Below are 25,043 nucleotides of genomic sequence, written 5' to 3'. Positions count from 1 at the left end.
TGCATTTCACAGCTTCTTTCACCAGTACATTGAACCCATATTGTCACTTTTATATTCCTCCTTCTCTCCCCCACCCCCCACATACAATTTTGTTGATTTGGAAACTATTTAACTCAACTCACCTGAATACTTTCTGAAGATCAGACCTAAAACTCAAAAGTACTAAATATGGGAGTAGTGTGCCTGGGTCTGAATGAAATGGGAGGGAGATGGTGGGGTTTAGAAGGAAACAGACAGAGTCCTTGGGTCTGGGAGTATCAGTAGTTGGTCCTGGGATCTGGATTAAACATAGAAACATAGAAAATAGGAGAAGTAGGCCATTTGACCCTTCGGGCCTGCTCCGCCATTCAATATGATCATAGCTGATCTTCTATCTCAATACCATATTCCTGCTCTCTCCCCATACCCCTTGATGTCTTTTGTGTCTAGAAATCCATCTAGCTCCTTCTTAAATGTATTCAGTGACTTGGCCTCCACAGCCTTCTGCAGTAGAGAATTCCACAGGTTCACCTCCCTCTGAGTGAAGAAATTTCTCCTCATCTCAGTCCCGTATCCTGAGACTGTGACCCCTCGTTCTGGACCCCCCAGCCAGGGGAATCATCCTCCCTGCATCCACTCTGTCTAGCCCTGTCAGAATTTTATATGTTTCAATGAGATCCCCTCTCATTCTTCGAAACTCCAGTGAATACAGGCCGAGTCGACCCAATCTCTCCTCATACGACATTCCTGCCATCCCAGGAATCAGTCTGGTGAACCTTCGCTGCACTCCCTCTATGGCAAGTATATCCTTTCTTAGGTAAGGAGACCAAAACTGCAGACAATACTCCAGGTGTGGTCTCACCAAGGCCCTGTATAACTGCAGTAAGACATCCTTGCTCCCGTACTCAAATCCTCTTGCAATGAAGGCCAACATACCATTTGCTTTCCTAACTGCTTGCTGCACCTGCATGTTTACTTTCAGTGACTGATGTACAAGGACACCCAGGTCCCTTTGTACATCAACATTTCCTAATCTATCACCATTTAAATAATATTCTGCCTTTCTGTTTTTCCTTCCGAAGTGGATAACTTCACATTTATCCACACTAGACTGCATCTGCCATGTATTTGCCCACTCACTCAACTTGGGTTATCCCGGAGATTGGGGGTACTGCTGGGTGGGTGTGCACGAAGTGTCTGGAAGGATTGAGGGGAGTAGTTTTGAGGTTGGGGAGTATCGAGGAGGGTAAGATCATTGGGATGGCAATCAGGGTCTGGCAGCATTTTTGGGGCAACAGGGCTGAAGAGATTAAAGGCTGTCAGCCTTCATCATGCCCTTTCCCCCTCCTTGAGTCCTTGGAAGTTTCAAATAATTTTCAAAGTTGATTCCCCAAATCTTCATTGTTTGAAGTAGGGTCATCCAACTTGCAGCCCTAAGTGCAAATGCAGCCCCTGAGCAGAGGCAAGTAAATCCTATTTGTACATATAATTCTTATTTGCTGGTTTGTCCTGCTTGAATATTGTTGGTTAGAGTTTTTAGCACTGTTGTCTTATGGTGAATAAATCCTAAATCAGAACACCAAGATCTGTTAGTAAAAGCAACCTGTGATACATGAAAATTAATAGGAAAACAGATTTAAACTTTACATGTAGTCCTGATACTCCATAATACGCAAAGAAAAAACCCTAATGCACCCCTAACTTAAGAGTTCAATAAAAATGGAGAACAGTAATAACAACAAACTAGACCACAAAGAGAAAGCAGCAAGCTAAAATACTATGCTTCAATACAGATACAACATATTTTGTATATACACCTTTGAAATGCATTAAAACAAATTTCCTGAAAAAATATGCATATTTCTTTGTGAAAAGCCCCACTTACCAAAGAATAAAACAACCAACACTACAATGATTGTGAGGAATGCTCTATTCCAGTATGAAGCAATTTTCTCCCATAAACGGAAATTGAAAATTTTCAACCATCTGAAAGACAAACATGAGTCACACTATTGTAGTACAATTAGTAACTGGAGAGCATAAATTTAAGATAATCACCAAAAGAATGAAGGGACAGGGTCAGATTATTTTAAAAAATGCATTAGCTTGTCAGGCCATGAAATGAAATGGTGGAGTCCATAATAGCTTTTAAAAGTAAGGTGGGTAAATATTTGAAAAGAACATTTTTGAACGGTATGGGGTAAAGGCAGAAGAATGGAATTAAGCTGATAGATGATTTCAGTAAGGCAGCACAGGTGCCAAATGACCTCTTTTGTGCTGTAAAGTTACGTGATTCTATACAGACTTAGTTATTTAACCTTTTCCTGCCCTGCAACAAAACACAACATAGCAAGAGTTACTATAAGTGGTATTACATTTATTATTCGAGAATGTGACAAAAATTAAGCATCGTTATCTATGACGGATTATTTATTGAATTCTTTCTTGCTGGTCACAGGATACACAGGATTACAATTATATACTATTAGCCAATTCATCCATTTCAGAGAATACACATTGTAGTCTAGCATACCAACGGCAACAATATACATCTGATAGTTGTTCCGGTGGAATAAAAATGGGTTAATATGCTGTCTGTTGAGTGCAGAGCCATTAGTTATTTTGTCCAGCAATGTCTCTGATAGCTCTTTGCATAGGTGTCAATGTCCTGCAATAACAGTTTCAAAAAGGTGGAGATTTCCCTGCTGTATAAAATTTGTATTTGACATCTTTTTGATTTTTATAACAAAACAGGTTTGATTAACAGGTAAGATTGAGTCATGTTTGGGGGTGAGGGGCATGGTTTTGACTCTTTGTAGTCCATTTGACAAACTTATATTTTGACATCTGTACCCTACTCAGTCTGAGGTCATCAGGGGCACAAGGCTAATCAGAGACTCCATGGCAGTGGATAACATGCAAGTAGTAAGCAACCATGTTTCAAGGACAGATTTTATGTTGAAGGTTAATAAAGGGGAAGTGCTAATCTGATGCATTGCCTTGAAACTGCAATTTCACAACTGAAACTCATTGAAAATGTTTTCCAGTATAAATTCTACTAAATTCTTGGGATTTGTTTCACAATTTATTTCCAAAACCCAACAGTCTAGATTCCACAGCTTCAATATAATTTGGTCAGGCATATGTGTCGATTCTGAAATGTATACAAACCCAAGTTAAATTAACATTATTAACCAATTTTGTTCTGCAAACTTACCTTCGAGGGGAGATGAATGGTAAACATAGAAACAAAACGAAGCCTATTTCTGCGTACAAGAAAGACGCAACTGCAATCCACTGTAGTGTCATTGTACTTGATGAAACCTACCAAAAGAAACCAAAAATCACAACATATATTAGGGTTTAGAATTTACCCTTCATTTAAAACACGGGAGTAGTAACTGATCTACAGTAGCATTTTCAGTTTGTTTTTTTTTATATTTCAAAATATAGTTTATTTCATAGAATTTAAGGATACACACAGTTCAATGTAAATATCACATTTCCAAAGCAATACAATTCAAAATAGTATAATACAGATCGTACACAATACAATCCCAATATTACAATTCAAACACAGTACATTTCTTATGATACATGGTGTACAATGCAAAGGTGGGATGGCCTTTCCCCATAGAGCCTTTGCGTAGGCTGCACCTCACTTCAGTGCGTCCTGCAGCACGTAGTCCTGGACCTTGCAGTGTACCAGGCAGCAACACTCAGTGGTGGACAGCTCCTTCAGCTGGAAGACCAGCAGGTTTTGGGCGGACAAACGGGCCTCCTTCACCAAGTTGATGGTCTTCCAGCAGCAGTTGATATCTGTCTCTGTGTGCGTCCCAGGGAATAGCCCGTAGAGCACAGAGTCCGATGTTACCGAGCTATTGGGGATGAACTAGGACAGATACCAACGCGTTTCTCTTCACACCTTCTGCGCGAAGGAGCAGTCCACCAGGAGATGGATGGCGGTCTTGTCCCCGCTGCAGCCTTGAGGGCAGCTCGCGCTGGTGCTGAGATGCCGAGTGTGCAGAAAAGACCACACTGGAAGGGCCGTTCTCACCACCATCCAAGCTACATCATGGTGCCTGTTGGTCAATTCCGGCAACAAGACGTTCTGCATTTTCAGTTTGATTTCTGAGTTGCTCACAGGGTAATGTACAAGGGATGAAATTTTCAAGTAAGGCTAAAAAACCCCAATGCCTATCACTACGCAATCTTGTGATACAAGCATGGATGGTATTGCATCCTCATGGGATACTGTAGTCTGGCCCCACAAGACTAGGCTTTTGAGTTTGTTTATTGCTTCATAACAGCAGTAGCAATCAATACTAAAAATCATGGTGGCATATTCCTCTTTGCAGCGATCAACTTGAGACAAATTTGCACACAATCTGCAGACCAAAATCAGTTATGTACTAGCTTAGTGTAGCAGGGTCCAGGGACTGGCAGCAGAATTTACTGGCTATATTTCTTTTTGGTCTTGGTAAAGTAACAGTTTTTCATTGTTATATTAAATAAGTTCACCCTAACCAGAAAAAGTTGTTACATTACCTACCCTCCAGGATTGTCCTGGAGTCTTCAGGAATTAAAGATTAATCTCCTGGACACTTATGCAAGCAACCCAGGAGAAAAAACATGAGTATTAAAAAAGTGTGTTTCCCCCCACCCCATTTTCTTTGGGCACTTTACTTTATTAATTATAAAAATATTGGAGATGGGAAAAAATGGCTGTTTGGGCGGGTGGTTGGAGGCAGGAGGTCATGTGATGAAACCTCCACAAATATGTCCAACTCTAACATTACCGTAGGCACTGCTTCACACATTAAGATAGCAAATGTTCTGTAGGCATTCTCCTACCTTTCAAATGAGTAAATCTACCATTGCTATCAACGTTTGGATCCTTTAAATAAGATTTTAGGAAGCAATTTGAAATAGCTATTCTGTGGCAATACTTATAGTCAGTCTGAATTATGGAAGATGGTTGTGATGTTTAGCAATTAAGGTATTTTACTGAGCTCATCCCCTTAAGGCCACTGCTCAGAAATTCCCAGCAGGGAAGTAATTAAGATCAATCAGAATCTAATTGCTATTGCTTCTCCAGATCATCAGGTCCTCAAGTAATAAACAGTTTTCTTTCTATTATTTTTTTTAAGATTGCTCAGTTGTGATTTGTTGCTGTTTCACAAGTTTGACATTTAAGCCAATCAGGTGCAAGTATTTCACGTACTTTTCTCCACTACTGCTTGGCTCCTTAAATTTCTCTCTGCTTCCCTCTCCAACCTAACTTCTAACAAATACTATATTTAGTATATTTCGATTTCCAAAAGGCATTCGATAAGGTGCCACATAAAAGATTACTGCACAAGATAAGAGCTCATGGTGTTGGGGATAATATACTGGCATGGATAGAGGATTGGCTAACTAACAGAAAACAAAGAGTCGGGATAAAAGTGTCATTTTCAAAATGGCAATCTGTAACTAGTGGGGTGCCGCAGGGATCAGTGCTGGGGCCTCAACTATTTACAATATATATCAATGACTTGGATGAAGGAACAGAGTGCCTTGTGGCCAAATTAGCTGATGATACAAAGGCAGGTGGAAAAGCAAGTTGCGATGAGGACACAAAGTGTCTGCAAAGGGATATTGACAGGTTAAGCGAATGGGCAAAAATTTGGCAGATGGAATATAATGTGGGAAAATGTGAAGTCATCCATTTTGAGAGGAAAAATAAAAAAGCAAAATATTATTTGAATGGAGAAATACTACAAAATGCTGCGGTACAGAGGGATCTGGGTGTCCTCTTACATGAAACACAAAAAGTCAACATATAGGTGCAGCAGGTAATCCAGAAGGCAAACAGAATATTGGCCTTTATTTCTAGGAGGATGGAGTATAAAAGCAGGGAAGTCATGCTACAACTGTAAAGGGTGCTGATGAGACCATACCTGGAGTACTGCGTACAGTTCTGGTGCCCTTATTTAAGGAAGGACATACTTGCATTGCAGGCAGTTCAGAGAAGGTTCACTAGGTTGATTCTGGGTATGGAAGGGTTGTCATATGAGGAAAGATTGAACAGGTTGGGTCTACACTCATTGGAGTTTAGAAGAATGAGAGGAGATCTTATTGAAACGTACAAGATTCTGAGGGGACTCAATAGGGTAGATGCTGAGAGGATGTTACCCCTCATGGAGGAATCTAAAACTAGGGGGCATAGTCCCAGAATAAGGGGTTGGTAAGGCCAGTTTAGACAGAAATTAGGAGGAATTTCTTCTCACAGAGGGTCGTGAATCTTTGGAATTCTTTACCCCAAAAGCTGTGGAGGCTGAGTCATTGAATACATTCAAGGCTGAGTTACACAAATTTTTGATCAGCAAGGGAGTCAAAGGATTTGGGGAAAGAGCGGGAAAGTGGAGTGGAGGTAAAAATCAGATCAGCCATGATCTCATTAAATGGCGGAGCAGGCTCGAGGAGCCGAATGGCCTACTCCTATCTCTTATGGTAAATGCCAGGAAGACATGATTTTCTTCTGTACAGCTGCTTCTGCTGCTTTGCACCCTTTCCCTTGCCCACCAATCCAAACCTCCCAGCTATCTCCATATACTAACTCTGAATCCCATCTCTCCCCCTCCATGCCTTCTCTGAATTCATCTCACACATAATTCCTGCACCGTCGACCCCATGCCTACTAAACTGCTGACCACCTAACTTCCCTTCCTGGCTGGCATTATAATTAATTTCCTGAGACACTGTCCTCCACCCTTTCAACTGGCCTTACCATCACCTCTCATTAAAAAAAATCCTCAATCCTTGCAAACCACTACCTCATCTCCAACCTCTCTACTTTCCTCTCCAAATTCCTTGAATGTGTTATCGACTCTCAGATCCATGCTCATCTCTCCCACAATTCCATTTAAATTCTTGCAATCGGTTTCCACCCCACCCAATATATTTTTCTTTGATTCAGCACCCATTCATTTTTTTTTAAACCTGGGACATTTTTCTATATTAAAGGCACAAGTTGTTGTGCTGGTGCATGTGACAGTGCGATGCTTTCAAGTGCAATACTGATATGTGACACAAGACTTTTTTTGTTAGGCGATCTCCTGTGGCATTGTTCATGATTGGTCTGAAGCATGGTTATGATGGTTAGCTGCCAAGTGGGCCTGTGGTTTTTTTTAAAGCTACTACAGTTAGTAGAGCAAATCCAAGAATTTATAGCTACTTATAAACTGATGTCAATTAAAGGACAGCTGTGACTGCTTGGAGATTTCAGACTGGCTTCTTTAATTTAAAAAACTACTTTGCTTTGTATCCGTTTAAAAAAAAGGGACATCTGCATATGCTGATGTACCATTTTTAATATTACTGTAGTACCAAATTTCCTGCAGTGCTGCTCATGGTAAATCAGAGGGAGCACTTTTATAAGAATGGAAACATTATACCATGTAAAGTACAATGTTATTCTTCTGCTAAAATGCAGATGTGTGTTCCTTTAAGGCTATTAAGTCTAATTGATAAGTAAACACTGGCAATTAACTTTTGAATAATTCACCCCATCAGGCTGGAGATCCAGACCCTGTGGAAAGGTCAACCAAGAGGCTAAAGAAATTATGGCTCTGGTAGTGTGCTCTTGGAGAATTTTTACTACATTTCAAGTGACTGCTTTTGTTTCTTTGTACTACTTTTTAAAAAATGACACAAATTTGCATTATATGTTGATGTCGGAAGTGTCAGAGACATCTCAAATATTTATGTCCAGAGAGCAAATCTCCTGTGGCATTGCTCAGTGAGCCAGAAAAGTGAGATACAGGAATTACACTCTTTACACAAGACTTTTAATAGATAGTTATGTTAAGTTATATCTGAATATAATCTACCATGAAGCAAGCAGCTGACAGGCACATTGTTTAGTTCCATCCAAAGCCAAAACACTGCTGAATTTAAAGGTTGCCAAATTCAACGCACGGAAACTTTAGTAATGAAGTACAAGAAAAAGTTAAGCAATATTGCGGCATGCTGAATGACTTCTGTAGGCAACACTGCCAATAACATACTGCAGTAATGCATTTAGTGTGGTAATTTTGTCAATAATGAAAACTTTGCCTAAAAGGTCAACATTATAGCAGCATGTATTAAGTGACTTAATACAGGACAATGCTCTTGTGATGAAAACACTTTTGGAACTTGTATAGAACCTTGGTTAGACCATACTTGGGAGTACTGTGCACCGTTCTGGTCTCCATATTATAAAAAAGATATAGAGGCACTGAAGGTGCAAAAAAGATTTACAAGGATAATACCAGAACTGAGAGGTTATAACTATCAAGACTGAACAGGCTGAGGCTCTTTTCTTCAGAAAAGAGAAGGCTAAGGGGTGACCTAATAGTGGTCTTAAATTATGAAGGAGTTCAATAGGGTAGACATGGAGAAAATGTTTTCGTTTGTGGGGGAATCCAAATTAGGGGTCATAAATGTAAGATAGAGACTAATAAATCCAATAAGGAATTCAGGAGAAACTTCTTTACTGAGAGTGGTTAGAATGCAGAACTTGCTACCACATGGAGTAGTTGAGGCAAATAGCATAGATGCATTTAAGGGGAAGCCAGATAAGTACAAGGAGAGAGAAAGGAATTGAAGGATATATTGATAGGGTTAGATGAAGTAGGGTGAAAGGAGGCTCGTGTGGAGCATAAAAACCAGCATAGATCAGTTAGGCCAAATGGCCTGTTTCTGTGCTGTAATTTCTATGTAAACAATTCATTGCAGTTGATGCTATGAAAAGTAAGTGAAGTATATATGCATGTATGTAAATGCAAGTACAAAACTAATGTATTGGTCCATATTTAAACATTTGGAGCTGCAATGAAAAAAATCATATTCCATTTTATTGTTGCACAGACTTTGTGAGAAACAATCAGTGGCCCAGAATTTGCTGAAAAAATAACAGCGTGTGAACGACGCATGCTGTTATTATTGTGCTAAGCAGCCAGCAACTTGTGGCGAGGCAGAGCTATCGCGTGAAATGCGAATTGCCACAAGTTGTTTCATGAAAACGGCATCGCGCCCTTAACCTCACCATGATTTTCATGAAGTTGCTGCATTTGCACATTAATTGACCATTAAACTCACCACAGAAAATTAAGTCTAGTAATTAACAGCACAAGTACCCTTTTAACAATATGATAATTGTTAATGACTGCCAATCAACCTCTCTTGCCCAGAAAGTGAACAATTAAAAGTGCAGAGTCTCATTCCTTCTGGTAGTGAATTGGTATTGGAGATTTTTAAAATGTCAAACTTTAAGATTAAAACAAAAATTCTTTTTTTTTCTCTCAATCCAATCTTTCTTTCTCTTTCTGTACCTGATTTGACATTAAATTAACCCACTCTAATTCACCCTCCTCAGTCCTTCCTCTATTTATTTCTTAACCCTAAGTTAAGGAGATATAACGTTGGTCCCGCCGTACACCAAGGTCCCAGATGCCCCACTGCACCGTTATCAGCTTGCACTTCCAGCAACTTTGTGGGCAAAAAAACTTTTGAGCAAAACAAAGGCAATTCCAAGCATTGAGAATTTTAAGTTGAGGAAAGGTTAAGGAAGTTGGGTTTGCTTTCTGTTGAACAGACTTTGTGATTTTCATTACATTTTCAAGATTACTGACAAAGTTGAACCCAATAAATTGTTCATTATGGCAAATGGCTCAGATATCAGTCAGCACAAGTTAGGCATTTGGAGTAAAGGGAATTCAGGCACGATTTTATCACAATGGACCTGTTGAACAAGTTGCCAAACAACACTATTGAAGCAGACAATATAAATGAGTTCAACAGACAACTGAATGATTTTCTGGGAAAAAGGGATTGAAGAATACAGTCAGAGGTAGGTATGTGGGATTGATCTATGAAAAGGCAGATGAATGCACAGGCCCCAGCCAAATATGGGGCCCTGGTAAAACTCACCATAACACAGAAAAACTGCACACAACTGCTAGATCAGTATCAGTTAAACACAGCATAGTGATTATGATTTGCTTTATTAATGCAACATATAAATATTCTACAGGTCTATTTTAATGCTTTTTTTAAAAACGGGTTTGTATTTTAATCCTTAGAGGGAACGGTGCAGAGGGGCCTCAAGTGTTCTTGGTGCCTCAAGAATTCAGAATTCATAATTCGGCTCTCAAGACCAGGGCATCATAGACCAAATGGCGTTTTCCTAAAAAAATAAAATATTCCAACACAATTCTAGTTGTCTAAAAGTGTTCTCGTCCCCAGTAATATCCCTCACTTTAATGAGGACAAAAATATTCCTGCTAAAGAAAATACATAAAACAAGTATCATCTTGACTGAGGGGCGGAAACCTCTAAGCAGTACGACACAAGAATGGGCAGCCACAATAACCACACAAAAATCTAGCCGAGTCCATCACGCCCTTATCCTACAACTGCTGCAACAACGTAACCCACGAAATATAACAAATTATCAACTCGCTGCCTCCATTTACAGCAACGCGCCTGCTACGTTCGTTACACTTTAAATAGCATCAAAACTTTTAGGACGTTTTAAGCAACTGAAAACAAAGACCAGATTTACATTTAAACATGACCTACGCACCAGGTTTACCGGACAGGTCCTTATTTAGTGAAGGCCTATTTTTGGGGCAAAATTTACACGGGGCGGGGAGTGGGGAAAGGAAAGAGAAAAAGAGGGGCGTTGCGATCATAATAGGGATGGGCCAAAAAAAACACGGAAATGACAATAGGCCAAGCAGATCTCGTCAATTTTAGGGCATAAAGTTCAATAGGTGTGTGTATATTAAAACACACCCATGAACAGGAACCCCGCACACGCGAGTTACTTGGCCGTTTCCGCGGCTTTAATCCAAACACCACACCAGCGAGCGGCACAAATCCGGTGACAACCTGTACCGCCCTAGGGTCTCATCCTCCCATCCATAGAACTTTACCAAACAGTTCCATAAACTGCGCTAGATTCCCCAACACTCTTTGATAAACACGAACCAGCCGAAAACTCTTCGTCGGCCAAAACTTGCCTTTTAAGCGTTTCCAACAATGTGCAAAAAAAAACCCTCTTCGTTTCGCACGACACTGCGTCGGCGCACGCAGCAAAGGACGTCGTAAATGGTAGAATGCTGCGTGAGCGCGCACGGTGCGTGCATTGCCGCGCGCTAGCAGCCGCGGCCACTAACTAACAGCTTGAAAGTGCTGGGCAGTGATCTGTGATAGTGTCTCAAAATAATGTGGGTCAATCCAACAGTGACCTTTAACTCCTAACCCGAAAGTTGCAGTGTGATCACTGGCAACCTATGAAACTATGACAAAATTGTCAGCACTAGGAAAAACGTTAACATTGCCAAATAGGATTGGTATTTAAAGAAAAAATATTTGCACCTTCTCACGTTCCAAATGTTTCACATCCAATGAATTACTTAGGCAAAAATAGTAGCCAACTTGTGCACAACAAATTTATCAAACGGGATGAATGACCAGTTAATCTGTATTTCATTGTTGAGAGAAATGTTGGCCAGAAGGCTGGACGAACTCCTTACTCTGTGAGTTGAGGCATGGGGTCATTTTTATGTACACCCGAACAGGGCCTCCAATAAACCAGCATTTCCGCAGCATTGCATTGAAGTACTAGTCTAGATTAATGTACGGAGTCGTACAACACCAGGTTATAGTCCAAAAGCTTTATTTGAAATCACAAGCTTTCGGAGCTTTGCTCCTTCGTCTGGTGAGTGAAGGGTTCCATAAAGGCACCGCATATATAGTCACAGAACAATGCCTGGTGATTACAGATAATCTTTCCAACTGCCCGTTATCACACCTCGGCAGAGAGATAATCACAGCAATCAAAGGAGTGGATGGTGTTCAGACAGGTTAGTCAGGGAAACATTACATCCAAGAATACTGAATACACAAGGGGTCAGATAACAAAGACAGAGAGAGATGTAACCCCACCAGCGAAAAAAAAGTTATCTGTTTTTAATACAACTGGTCATTCTCTCTCTCACCGTTGTTGTACTACCTGACTTCAAGTCGTGAACAGGCCAGAACTTCCTACAACTAAACATTGGCATGAACAATGTATCTGTTCAATGCTTGGCCAAAACTCTACCTTAGCCTAATTTCAACACGCTTCCCAAGTGCTCCCTCCGACTAAATCAAACAACGTGCAACTTCACTGCTTATTAACTCTAACTGAACTTTGCTTCCTACATCCAAACTATCAACTTATTCTGTTGCTGTATTACCCTCTTCCCCACCCCCCCATCCCCTGATGAGTGTGCCTGTATTTCCAATATCACATGATAGTGTAACCTGAGAAGTGACAATAGTACCCTGTGTTCTGAACTGGATATTGTGTCTTTCACAGGTATCCTCACATGCACTTCACCAATCTTTCAGTATGTGGAGATGCCGGTGATGGACTGGGGTTGACAATTGTAAACAATTTTACAACACCAAGTTATAGTCCAGCAATTTTATTTTAAATTCACAAGCTTTCGGAGATTTTCTTGAAACATTTGCCTGAGGAAGGAGAAAATCTCCGAAAGCTTGTGAATTTAAAATAAAATTGCTGGACTATAACTTGGTGTTGTAAAATTGTTTACAATCTTTCAGTAGGCAGAGTGAAAACATCTAGTGAGACAAGGCTAAATATGAATCATTATGCTGCTTTATGTTACAGACAACAAGTGAACATACAGAGTGACAGTTATAATAAGAACTCACTGATCTCCCTGTGAATCAGTAAAAATAACAAATCACACTCTGCAATCCTGTGTTAGTGGACCAGCTTATCTTTCTCTAACCAGCCTTTTGGTTTTCTCTGGCTCTGCCTTATAATAAGTGAGTTTTACCCTACTAGACCAGACTACCCTCCCAGACCTAACAGGACTGACTGACCTTGAACATAGGATCTTTTCATTTCATCTCTGGCTGCAGTCCCTGTTTCTCCCCGTTCAGTGATTCGCCAGTGGGTCTATCAATAAAACTGGTTACTTCCCCCTACAAGAGTGGATTCTTGGCAGCTACCCTATGCTGGGCTCACTTGAAAAGGTCATCCCATTAATAATAGATGTGGAAGTTCATGGGAAGCCTAATGTGAGGTGATGGATTAACTATTGTTCCTGGTCATTGTGTAAGCACATCAATGCTGACTCATTAGCACCTAAACTCCTCTTCTTCAGCAGCTGCAGCATATGGCTCTAAGGAGAATTCTAAACCTACCTGGATACTCCATAACTTAAAACATATTCAAATGTAGCTCATTTCAAAATCCCTTCTGTGGAAAATAGTAAAAAAATAATCTCAAAATGTGACACCAGTTCACCTATGGTGACCTCTGTTGGCCTCTGAGTTGTAAGCATCAGGCTGGATTTTACTCTACTATCCTACCCAAAATTAGGTGGCTTTGCAGCAGAAACAGCTGGGTAATTGGGTAGTAAAGCTGCTGCTGCCTCCCTGCCATGACCTCGATTTACCTCCCCCCACCAGGAGCATCCCTTCCTTGCTGGACTCATTTAAATGCCAGTGAAAGGGAGGGGTTTGGTGGCGTCTGGCTTCCCATCCCATTTCCCTCCCACCTGTCCCAGTTACCGCCGCTCCCCAAAACGGCCTGGTGGAAGATGGCAATTGGCCCCGCATCGTGGCGGTAATGGCCTGATGTGCAGATATGGACGATGTTCTAGTAGTGGCCTCCTCTCCTTCCAATCTTGCCTCCATGCACTTACCTTTGTAAGCCTCAGTTTCTGCCTCTGCCTACAAAGCTGCATCTTCTGCTTTCTTCAGGGCTCTTCATACCCTTTAAGGACCCTCGCTGTCTCTTCTGGTGCTGGAGTGGCATTCCTGCTGCAGCGCAGTCTCCGTTTCCTTTTGGGTACTGGCAGGCTCCTTCTAGTCGGGGGGAATTGCACTTGGAGTCTGCCCTGCATGGCCAATGAATTCTGAAAATGGATTAGGATTGCAGCAGAGCTGGAGGGATGGCAGAACAACCCCACCGACGGAAGGAATATCCAGACCATTTTGTCTAGAGGACAAAAGAAAATCAGAGGGGGTGAGCCTGTAATTCCAATATTGGAGGCCAGGCTTCCTGCTAATAGCATTCTTTTGTCTAATTGTTTCCGTTATGTGATTCTAGGAAACTGGTACCTAAACGTTTGAATAATAAAATCTTGTATAAAAATTTTTACTGCAATTTCTCTGACATTTTACATTTTATTCACAAAATTCAGTCACTGAAATGTTAAAGTGGTATTCTGCAATTTATAGAAGTTTAGTGATGGTTTAGAACAGCGAAGATACCATACATCTAGGTGTCAAAAGATTGAGATTAAGTAAGTAACCACTGTAATTAGCCTTTTATGGGCAAGTCATCCTTAATTTTCTGGATTCTTCTAATAAAAAATACACATGACACCATAAATGTTATAAGTTTGGTTTTCAAAAAGAAATATAAATGAGCAACAAGACTTTTTTCAATATGTCTTAATAGCAGGTTTTAACATATTCAGCATGGAGTTAGTATGCCCATAACAATGAAAGAAAATATGTTTTTTAGTAAGCTATTTGGGAAAAAAGTGTAGAAAAAGATAGTGGAAATTTATTGCAATGTGTATTGTTCTTTTTTATGTGAAGACCTAAATCCAAAATTTACATATCTTTACATACTTATTACCCTGAGATTCAAAATGTTTAATTAAAGTCATTACATTAAACAAATCAAAGATCTAAACCTTAAACAAAATGGTTGCCATTTTTCTGGCTATAATTTGCAATTGTCCAATTTATGATAGAGAAAAAAGACTTGCATCTATATATTGTCTTATGTCTCTTAGGAATTCCCTAAAGCACTTCACATACAATTATTTATTTCAAAGTACAGTCACTGTTCTTTGTAAAGAAACATGACAGCCACTTTGTACACAGTAAAGTTCCACAAATAGCAAATGAGTGACCAGATAATCAGTTTTTGTTGGGTGGTATTGGCTAAGGGGAGACTGTTGGCTAGAACACAGGCGATCTCCCTGCCTTAGTACCATGGGATCTTTAACATCCATCTGAACCACTGGAATAGGCAGATGGGCTTTGAGGTTAGCCTCTCATCCAAAAGAAATGTCAGCCTACATTGAAATTCCTGTATTGGAATGTTAGCAACAGAGGTAAGCTGACATTTTCTGATTAAAAGATGCTGGTTATATAAATTGAACTAAAACAAATGATGACCAAGCACAACATTTTATTAACATTATTTTTATTCCAAAATTTCGAATGGCAAATTTAGATTAAAAAATTATGGCAGTAATTTATGACAAGGAGACTACCCAAGTTCCAATATGTAAAAAAAAAAGCACAAAATGTAATTGATAAGTGTGATCCCAAAGCTGGTACAGGTAATATAAGCCACAGAATAAACAGAATTTTGGCAGTTTTATACACAAAATAGTTTTCACATTCTACAGTGGGTTTCTCCTCCATGGCTCTTTCAGACCTGCAATTACAGCTGAGCTAAAAAGCCACCAACTATCACATCCAGTGTTGAATATGTCCTATTTTGTACAGTCCTATAAGTGGTGGCATTTGCTACCAGAACAAGTGCCCTGCTATTCTAAGACACCACTAATAATTTCAGAAAACAATTTTCAAATTTGGATAAATAATATTCAGTTCCCTATGGTGCCTACCTTTCTGCGTAAAGCAGTTATTCCATGTTGGGGTAGGTGGTAATTTTTCCATTGGAATATCAATGCATAGTCAAGGACATTAATAGCCCAGGATTTCCTGAAAAAAACACCGTTATTAATGTGCAAATTGGCCAGCAACTTGTGGTGAAGAAGAGCTACCCCATGAATTGTGAATCATCACAAGTTGCTGGCTGATTTGCGCCCCTCCACTGTTGGCGTCGCAAAAACAGCATCTCGCCCTTAACCTCCCCTTGATTTTCATGAAGTTGCTGCATTTGCACATTATTTGTCCATTAAACTCGATACAGAAAGTTAAATCTAGTAATTAACAGCGTAAGTACCCTTTTAACAACGTGATAATTGTTAATGACTGCCAATCAACCTCTTGCCCAGAAAGTGAACAATTAAAAGTGTGGAGTCTCATTCCTTCAGGTTGTGAATTGTTGGGGATTTTAAAAATATTATTTTAAAATTTTTTTCTTACTTTTCCATTGTCTCTTTTTTTCTCTCTCTGTACCTGATTTGACATTGAATTCACCCACTCCAATTTACCCTCCTTCTCAATCCTTCCTCTGTTTATTTCTCAATCCTTAAATCTCATTGGTTAAGGAGATACACTGTTTGTCCTACCACTTCTAGGACTGTACAAAATAGAACACGGACAACACTGTCTGTGATAGTTGGTGACATTTTAGCTCAGCAAGTATCAGATGCCCTGTTGCCCTTGCCGCACGTTATCAGCTCACACTTCCAGCAACTTTGTGTGAAGAGATTTTTGAGCTGAAGGGTACAAGAACAAGTCTAACTAACAGGGCAGGCCGTGAGATGCCCCACTCCTGCAAATTCTGGGCCAATATTTTGTTATAGTTTTTTTTGTGCTCATCGTGGTCAGGGATGTCAATGCTGGGGAATGGAACATCTTCCATTTCAGACATCCAGTACTACCAAGTCAGGTATAGCACAGCCAGATGCAGAGCAAAGCACCCTCCACCCTGCTCCAACAATGTACTTCAGCCCCAAACTCAGAAGACTATTCCCCATTCCACCAGTGTGGCACTTTCCCCCCATTTCCCACACCAACTATTCTTAGGCTGTAAGTTCATCCCCACAAGGAACTAGATTCATCCATTTCATGGGATTTTTACAGCCAACTGACAGAGGAAACTTTCATCTCATCAGTCTGGGTTACAATATGAATCCAGATCCCAGATGTGAAAGAGTAGTGTCTAACTTACTGCACCAACCATTTCCCAAGACAATTTTTTTTAGGTTATTCCAAACTTTGGAAAGGGGGTGCGGAAGTAGAAAAATCACAATTTCATAAAACATAACAAGGAAAGTTAATATACAAACTGTTTATCATAGCAACTATAAAACTGCTGTTTTACTAAACTTAAAAAGTGCTTTATCCCAATAATAAATTTTAATATAAGTTGACTGAAATGGAACTGTATTTTACTGATTGTTACATTATCTTAAGGTGACAAATGGAGATATTACTTCCTATTCAATATACAGCTATTTCTCTGTAATGTGCAGTGAAAAAGAACCTGATATTACTGAAGTTAAAATTGTGCAATTTGTTTGCAAAAGCCTGTCTTATATTGCTGTTTGTCCCACCACTGCGGAAAAAAAAACTTTGCTGGAAAGTGAATAATGTTGTCCCCGTGATTTTCATCTGTACATTATTATGTAGAACAACATGTTGGAATTTGTTTCAATGACTAACACAAGTTAGGGATCAGATAATACTGATGAATCAAGAGAGAGAGTTATGTAAGTGGCTTACATTATCTGAACCTCTTACTGTGATTCACAAACATTTAAAGCCACTCCCAATAATTCTCACCACATCTGCATAAAACAACTGCTAGATAATCATCTAAAATACTAAACCATTGTGAAAAGAGAAAAGAAAATGCGAAGTTTACATACAAGGGGGTAGAAAATAATTCCTGTTGATAATTTTTACGAAAATATTGGCGCAAGTACAAACATCTTGTAAGCACACTGCCTATTTCACCGGAATTATCAAAAGGAGAAATTTCACCGCCAAGATGACTCCAGTGATGAAGATCAGCAATCCTACAGCAGAACATTTAATACCTTCATTCAAATACTACAATCATCTTAAAAATGATTTGCCTTCATTTAAAAAATTGTTATTGCATTACAACTAACAACAACAGCTTGCATTTATATAGCACCTTTAACGTCGTAAAACATCCCAAGGCGCTTCATAGGAGCAAACAAAAGTTAATGCCGAGCCACATAAGAAGATATTAGGACAGGTGACCAAAAGCTTGATCAAAGAGGTAGGTTTGAAGGAGCATCTGAAAGGAAGAGAGAGAAGTAGAGAGGCAGAGAGGTTTAGGGAGGGAATTCCAGAGCTTAGGGCCTACGCAGCTGAAAGCATGGCCACCAATGGTGGAACAATTAGAATCAGGGATGTGCAAGAGGCCAGAATTGGAGGAGCGCAGAGATCTCGGAAGGTTGTAGGGCTGCAGGAGGTCACGGAGAAAGGGAGGGATTTGAAAACAAGGATAAGAGTTTTAAAATCAAGACAGTGCCGGACCAGGAGCCAATGTTGACCAGCGAGCATAGGGGTGATGGGTGAACGGGACTTAGTTAGGAAATGGGTAGTAGAGTTTTGGATGAGCTCAAGTTTATGGACGGTGGAAGATCGGAGGCCGGCTAGGAGAGCATTGGAATAGTCAAGTCTAGAGGTAACAATGGCATGGATGAAGGTTTCAGCAGCATTACAAATTTATTCAACTGTTTCTACACTTCAACGACAAATTCAGAGTCATCACTGCCCTCAACACAGAAACACTTCAAAATCTGCTCTGCTCCATACCCCCAACATTTTGAGAGTCACTAAAGTGCCAGCATGGATAACAAATAACAACAGCATGTGGCTGTACTGATACACTGATGACACACATCAATGCAAAGTAGGTCTGTCCATTACTTTCTTCTTCTGTGAAGCGCCTTTGGATTTTTTCCCTATGTAGAAGCAAGTTGTATTTTTTCACTTTCTGAACAGAAATCTAAGATTAATTACCCACTGTATTAATAGAATACCACACGGTTCACAGTGTGAAACAATATTTAAGTAATAGGACCCTTCTAGACCACCACTTGAGGTTCCTTTATGCAGCACTTGCATTTGGTTATATTTATGCTGTGAAACAGCTCAAGACAGTCTGGGAACAAATTTTGTGTATAGAATTCTCTCTATTGAACATCATGAATTTCCATTCCAGTGATTTCATGAACAGAGACAGATGTTATGGGCATGCAGGCCATCAATGAAGCAGAATTTTGTGCACATCAGGATGAATGCAAAACGAGCTGGGTCAGTGGTGTACTTTAGCAACTCTTAGATAAAAATGTTTTCAAAGAGTACCCTCTCGGAGGTAAAGAGATGCAATATATCCTTATTTATAAATATCTAAATATTTGGGCAATATTTTGATGGTTTTTTTATATTCAACTTTCCAAATCTCATTAAAATGTTATACTATACAAAGGAGGCTACATCAAGCAATTGCCACAAAATGGAATAAAATCATACGTATCACTTTTAGTGGTGAAAGCAACTTAGTTTAACACTTTTAAAACTCGTTTATGGGGAAATGCAAAATTTTGTGGATTTGTCATAAAAATAGCTTGAAAGGCCGAAGAGCTCAACCGTACATAAAAGACTGTCGATGTGAAAACGACTGAAATGGCAAACTGTTACAAATCACCTTATCTTGAGTTGCAAGGAAATGTAGTTGTAACATTATATCTGGGAACATAACGACTTCTCCTTTATCCATGGTGTTCTGGGTAATAGCTCGTTGTGTCATCACGACCTCTGTTGTCTGCAATAGGTTTGCTTTACCACACGCCACAGGGTTAAAAGTTGAGTTTAGATTTCCTTTCAAATCCTTTAACATCTTTTAAAATATGCTTATTATCAGACTGATTAAAAAAGAGTTGTTTACATGGTCTCATAAGCCATAATTGTCACCGAGGTAGTCGATAACAGCTGACGTACTTGAAAGCACATTAAAGATTTTCTTCTCTTGCCTTGAAGTTATTCTTTCCAACATGTACATCAAATGATGATGAAAACAAGTGTATGGTGTTCCATGCTCCAAAGCAATGTCAATCCAGTCCCGAACACACTGCAAAGGGGTTTCTTCATATCCTGCAAACATAGCAGGATTTGCTAAAAGCCCACGTGCAGCCATTACACCTGTACACAGTAAACAAATACAAATTATTTAAAACTGAACACACATTAAAGGCATGCTTGTACTTTTTTTAAAAAAAAAGTAAGCTGACAAACTCACAATAATCTCCTTGGACAACAGGGTATAACCCATGGATATTGTTAACTGCCAGAAAACATGCTCAGTGATATGGAAAGAGATTTCTCTTTGTCAATTTTCCCTCTTCCCCAAACAAGCTTTCTACAAGAGCAAACTCAAGTCTCCCACAAGAGCCTGATGCTCTCCACTTGTGCCATCTAAGTTGTTACAATTTAGTCTTCTGACGTTAATGAACTTATTAAAATCATAATGTATTCTAGAAGTCCATGGTTTTCTTGGTCTTGTACCCATTTTAGTCAATATATTTCTTGGCCGGGGTTGAGGAAAGTGGAAAAACTATAAGATATGATATCCATATTCAAATTTACTACATCAAACGATCTATCTAATCCGACCTTGGACATTGTGTATTGGGTTTTGATTGTGACATTGTAGCTGAGCACAATACTGTGCTAATCCAACATCTACACAAGCACATCTTCAACAAGGGCCACTGGATTGAGGTCAGGAGTGGGGACCCTGGCTGATTTTTCCCTTTCTTATCCTGAGGCCAAATATACTACAATACAGGCACTGATCTCTGTATGGAACAATGCCACAATATTCATTATATGAGTCTATGAAGCCATTAGGATAATTCAGCAATATTTTTAATTAATATTGTCCTTTAAAGAGTTTAATTACTGTATTAGTAATGCTACAGTTGTTAATTTTTTTATTTGTTCTTGGGATGTGGGCAATGCTAGCAAGACCGCATGTATTGCCAATCCCTAGTTGCCCAGAGGTGATGGTGGACCTTCTCCTTGAACCACTGCAGTCCTTGTGGTGAGGGTGCTACCACAATGGTTTTGTTTTGGGTAGGGAATTTCAGGATAGTAACTCAGTGATGATGAAGGAATAATGATATATGTCTGTCGGGATGTGTGAGTTAAGAAAACAAACCCAAACTGCATATGGGCTAACAAATGGAAACACATTTTGCCACTGGCAGGTTTCTTCCTTGCCCAAAACAGTACTGTGTACTGAGAAAATAACAGCTTGAGGAGACTACTTTTAAGGATATCTATAGAGAAAGGTCACCTGTCTTTAACAAAACTTCCATAATCGGACTTTAACTGGTGTAAGGAGACCCAATTTACAGAAATATTAAAACACGTTATAACAAAAGATTTCCTTCACAACAAGAGGAAATAATTTTTTTAATCTCACAATCATACATCTTCTATACCTATATTTAAATTGGAAAAAATAAGACATTTAGGCCAAAAATACATTTTGGAATAGGTATAGTGATCATAAAAGATCCTGCACAAAAGGTGAAAATAGCAAAACTTATTTAAAGCTTTCAAAATCACATGAAGGAATTGGGTAATAAAAGAACCCATTTTTGTAAAGTAGCCCTATGTTTGTAGTACAAAAACAATTCTGTATTTTTTCTAATTGTGAATCTTCATTTAAAGACAAAAGAACATCCTTGAACAGAAATGTTTAAGTGAAAAATTAATTAACTTTCAAATGTTTGATGAGGTGAATACATTGATCTATTTGGTCAAAAACATGCTAAAGCATTTCTCGATGGCCCAGTGAATTCATTTGTAAATAGTACAGCCATATATGGGCGGGAAGATTTAGCTAATCTCAGCTGGGTGGCATTAGGATCACTACAAGTGCCCTCAATGTCACTGGTTTGGCAAAAAGAAAGAAAACAAAAATACCAAGATTCCCACTCCCAATTGCCATTCAGTGATACTTGCTGGAAGGGCATGTATGTTGGCGGAGAACAGGATCATGCCTGCCAACACCCCCCATCAAGGTTCACACATGGTTGGGCTAGGTACTGGAGAATACCTAGTGCTTGTGATGGTATATTGCAGCAAGAAGTTTATACCTTCATAAAAGGAGAGATGGAATGAAAGAAAACTCAAAGAAAAGTGACAAAACATAATTGTATTGTGGTAAAAGTTAACAATTACTGAAAGATGGACAGAGAACATCAAAATACAACCCCTTCTCCTGCTTCCAGTGGAGCAGAGGAAATATATAAGAACATGCACCACTTCAAGTAACAAAAATACAATTAAAAGAGCTTGGTTATTAAACTTCTTCATGCAAAATGGTTGCTGTAATTTTTCCAATAGCCGTTTGAAAGGGGCAATAAATAGCCCATCTATACACACACACACACACACACTCAGTGTGACCTGTAAATTATGGACACCTTAAGGACTGGCATCAACCGTCCTTTTAATTGCATGTGTCCTTATTTTCAAAATGGTCATTGTATGTACTGTAAAAAATTTCAGTAGAATGGGGAGTTCTTTACCCGCATCTATAGTGGCAGAGATACTGCTCTATTTCTGGGATAGAGCCATGCATGCTTTCAATCCCAGAGATAGAGCGATTTCTCTGCCGCTATGGATGCTGGGTAAAGAGCTCCCACTTTCACAAAAGTTGTTTCTTTCTCAAAACCCGCTGCCGCTTCGCGCTGACCTGTGTGCCCCGTGTTTTAAATTGTAAAAGGGCTTGGTGCATTGAAGGCTGTCCATAGTTCGTAATTTGTGAATGTCCGTGGTTTAGTGTGCTTCTTGTATATTTTACCATATAAGTTATTGGGGTCTCTCAATAAGTGTCTGTTTTTTGCAGGAGTCCATTTTTTGGGCGTATCCGTTCATACAGGTTTCACTGTACACAGGCATATCTAAACATGCAGAGTTTATGCATATAATTATTAAATCTGAAAGATTTTGGAGTCACGGTATTTTCTTCACCAGGATCCCTTACCATCAATCCCCGTCAGCTGATGCACAAAATCAACATCTTTATTGGTCCTTACGTCTCCATTTGCCACTACTGGTATATTTAAATTTTCTTTAATAATCTTGATTACATCATAGTGCACTGGTTGATGTCGCTCCTCCGTTGCTCTGCCATGAACAGTAATCCAAGAGACTCCAGCTGCCTCAACCTTCCGACAGAGATCTACAGTTCTTGCTGGGTCTTTATGTATTCTGCAATAAAAACAGATCATGGAATACTACAAATGAATTTCACCTACAGTGAAACAGATCATATTTTCTGTCAGATGAAGTAATATCAGAACAATTACTAATTAAAGTGTAGTAGTAAAATGTAATTGTATATAAAAATGAAGCAGCTGAAAAACACACATTCAATGACCTCCTCGGGTTTTGAAGAAAACAACTCTGCTGGCAGTACAGTTTACTTCAGTACAACGTTTTAGAAGTGGTGAATTTTGGTAGTTTCCTCATTAATACAGTAGGGTGATATTAAGCCAAATTGAATGCTAGATGGTGGACAATGCATACAATGGGTAAAAAATTAATCGACTTGAAGAGTGAGAAAAGTTCTTGATTCAGAGATAACTAAGTTAGATGAATATTTGACTGTATTGATAAGTAAATCAATTGATATTTAAGCATTGAGTTAGCCATCAGCTCTTGGAATGCTAGAAATCCAAAGAAATGACTACTTGGGCCAGCTGGTTTACATCTTTTGTAACTGTGGTGCTGAAGTAAACTTCAATATTACATTAAAAAAGCTATTGAAATGTCAGGAATAAATTTATTACTGTAGTAACAGCCCTAAATTATAAAATACTTAACATTTTTAGATGAAATATTAAAAAAATTAGCACTTAAAATTCTTCTTGCCATTTAATTCCTTTTCTCACTCCCTATTCTTCCTCTTCTATTTTGATTATGTTAACTTTAAATTGACTCTAAAGACTGGCAAACTAGCCAACTGAAAAATTCTTAGCACATGGGACTATCTAAGAAGTTGAACAATTCTAACAGCTAAGAATTAAAGAAACAGCAGCCTAAAGACAGTGAATTGTCTCCCTGAGGTAAATACAAAGCATGTTGTGGTACTGCACTATACAGACCAAGAAAATCCCAGGTTCCATGTCTTTTTGACAATGAGATAGCTGACCTCAGCTGGGGTGGCAATGAGTTATAGGAAGTGTGCATGCACCACATTGAATGAAGATAAAACTGGAGTCAGCCATGATGCTCTCAACAGCCGAGCATCTGCCAATATCCATTCTTCAGCCTCCTGCATGAAAAATGGCCACTTTGGGGAAGTACCAGAGGTCTGTCTATGCTGGCTGAATTGTATTCCAACATAAATCAGCATTAGGAAAGAACATTTTGGTGGGGGAGGGGGTGGAGGGAGGGAGTTATAGGGCCTACTGGTTGTCAAAATATAGACATTTGCTATATATAGAGTCCACTCCTGTCAATTCAAAGTTTTCTTTGCTTGAAAACATTCAAATTATTCAATTAAGCAATTTAAATAAAACACGTTTTTTTGTTGAAAACACTTTGAATTAAGAGATATTGAAGCAACTTCAAATCAAAAGTAGACTGTAAGAAAAATATTTAGTTATTTCATCCTTTGATGACTCAGTTGCTAAGTGCAATGCGTAATACAGAACTGAACCACACACTTCAGGGAAATTTCAGCTTCATTCCCACGTCTAGGCTAGGTTAGCTGATATTAGCCAGGAAACAGATAGGGCTGCTAACAACGGGGAAAAATCCTGCAAGGGATGCTGCTTCTGATCACTGTTCAGCGATTGCTGCGAGAAAAGTCAGGATCAAACTTGTCTATTTTATCCTCCCACAGTTGAAATTGTTCTAAGGTTGAATTGCTATCTACAGAATACCGATACTTTCATGATACTCTTATATTTTTAAACCTAAGATTGTTTGACTTTTGATTTTGGATAGCTTTGTTGCACTTTTTTGTTGTGTCAGCTGCTTCTTGTATTGGCTCTCATCTTCTGGTGATTATGACAGGGTTATGAACAATTTGTACTACGGAATTAATAAATTGAGAAGGACAATTATGTTTAGAAAGTGTTCAACAAGCAAGATTACATCTCCCCTGTTTCACAGCACTCTGGGTCACTGTCACACTATAATGCTGGTGGTTTCAAACTAAAAAAGTTTGAAATTTCAACAAAGAATATTTTAATGAGTGTGTGAAGCACAGGAACTACGTTCTGCTGAGTTCA

At 39.2% G+C, this 25,043-nt stretch overlaps 1 protein-coding gene across 1 annotated transcript in view; it reads right to left on the bottom strand.

Annotated features, from left to right (window-relative positions):
- Positions 1 to 25,043, bottom strand: part of dus4l (dihydrouridine synthase 4-like (S. cerevisiae)) — a 62,691-nt gene that overhangs the window by 33,485 nt on the left and 4,163 nt on the right. The window contains exons 5-12 of the mRNA XM_068004588.1: positions 22,787 to 23,013; positions 19,685 to 19,929; positions 19,436 to 19,627; positions 18,541 to 18,733; positions 8,031 to 8,079; positions 4,235 to 4,367; positions 3,197 to 3,303; positions 1,865 to 1,965 (exon numbers count right to left, since the gene is read on the bottom strand). Of these exons, the coding sequence (XP_067860689.1) occupies positions 1,865 to 1,965; positions 3,197 to 3,303; positions 4,235 to 4,367; positions 8,031 to 8,079; positions 18,541 to 18,733; positions 19,436 to 19,627; positions 19,685 to 19,929; positions 22,787 to 23,013 (1,247 nt within the window). The remainder of the gene's footprint in view (positions 1 to 1,864; positions 1,966 to 3,196; positions 3,304 to 4,234; positions 4,368 to 8,030; positions 8,080 to 18,540; positions 18,734 to 19,435; positions 19,628 to 19,684; positions 19,930 to 22,786; positions 23,014 to 25,043) is intronic.

The sequence above is a fragment of the Heptranchias perlo genome, chromosome 24 (genome assembly GCF_035084215.1).
Source record: "Heptranchias perlo isolate sHepPer1 chromosome 24, sHepPer1.hap1, whole genome shotgun sequence".
Classification (NCBI taxonomy): Eukaryota; Metazoa; Chordata; class Chondrichthyes; order Hexanchiformes; family Hexanchidae; genus Heptranchias; species Heptranchias perlo.
This window is presented reverse-complemented; position numbering and strand designations above follow the sequence as displayed.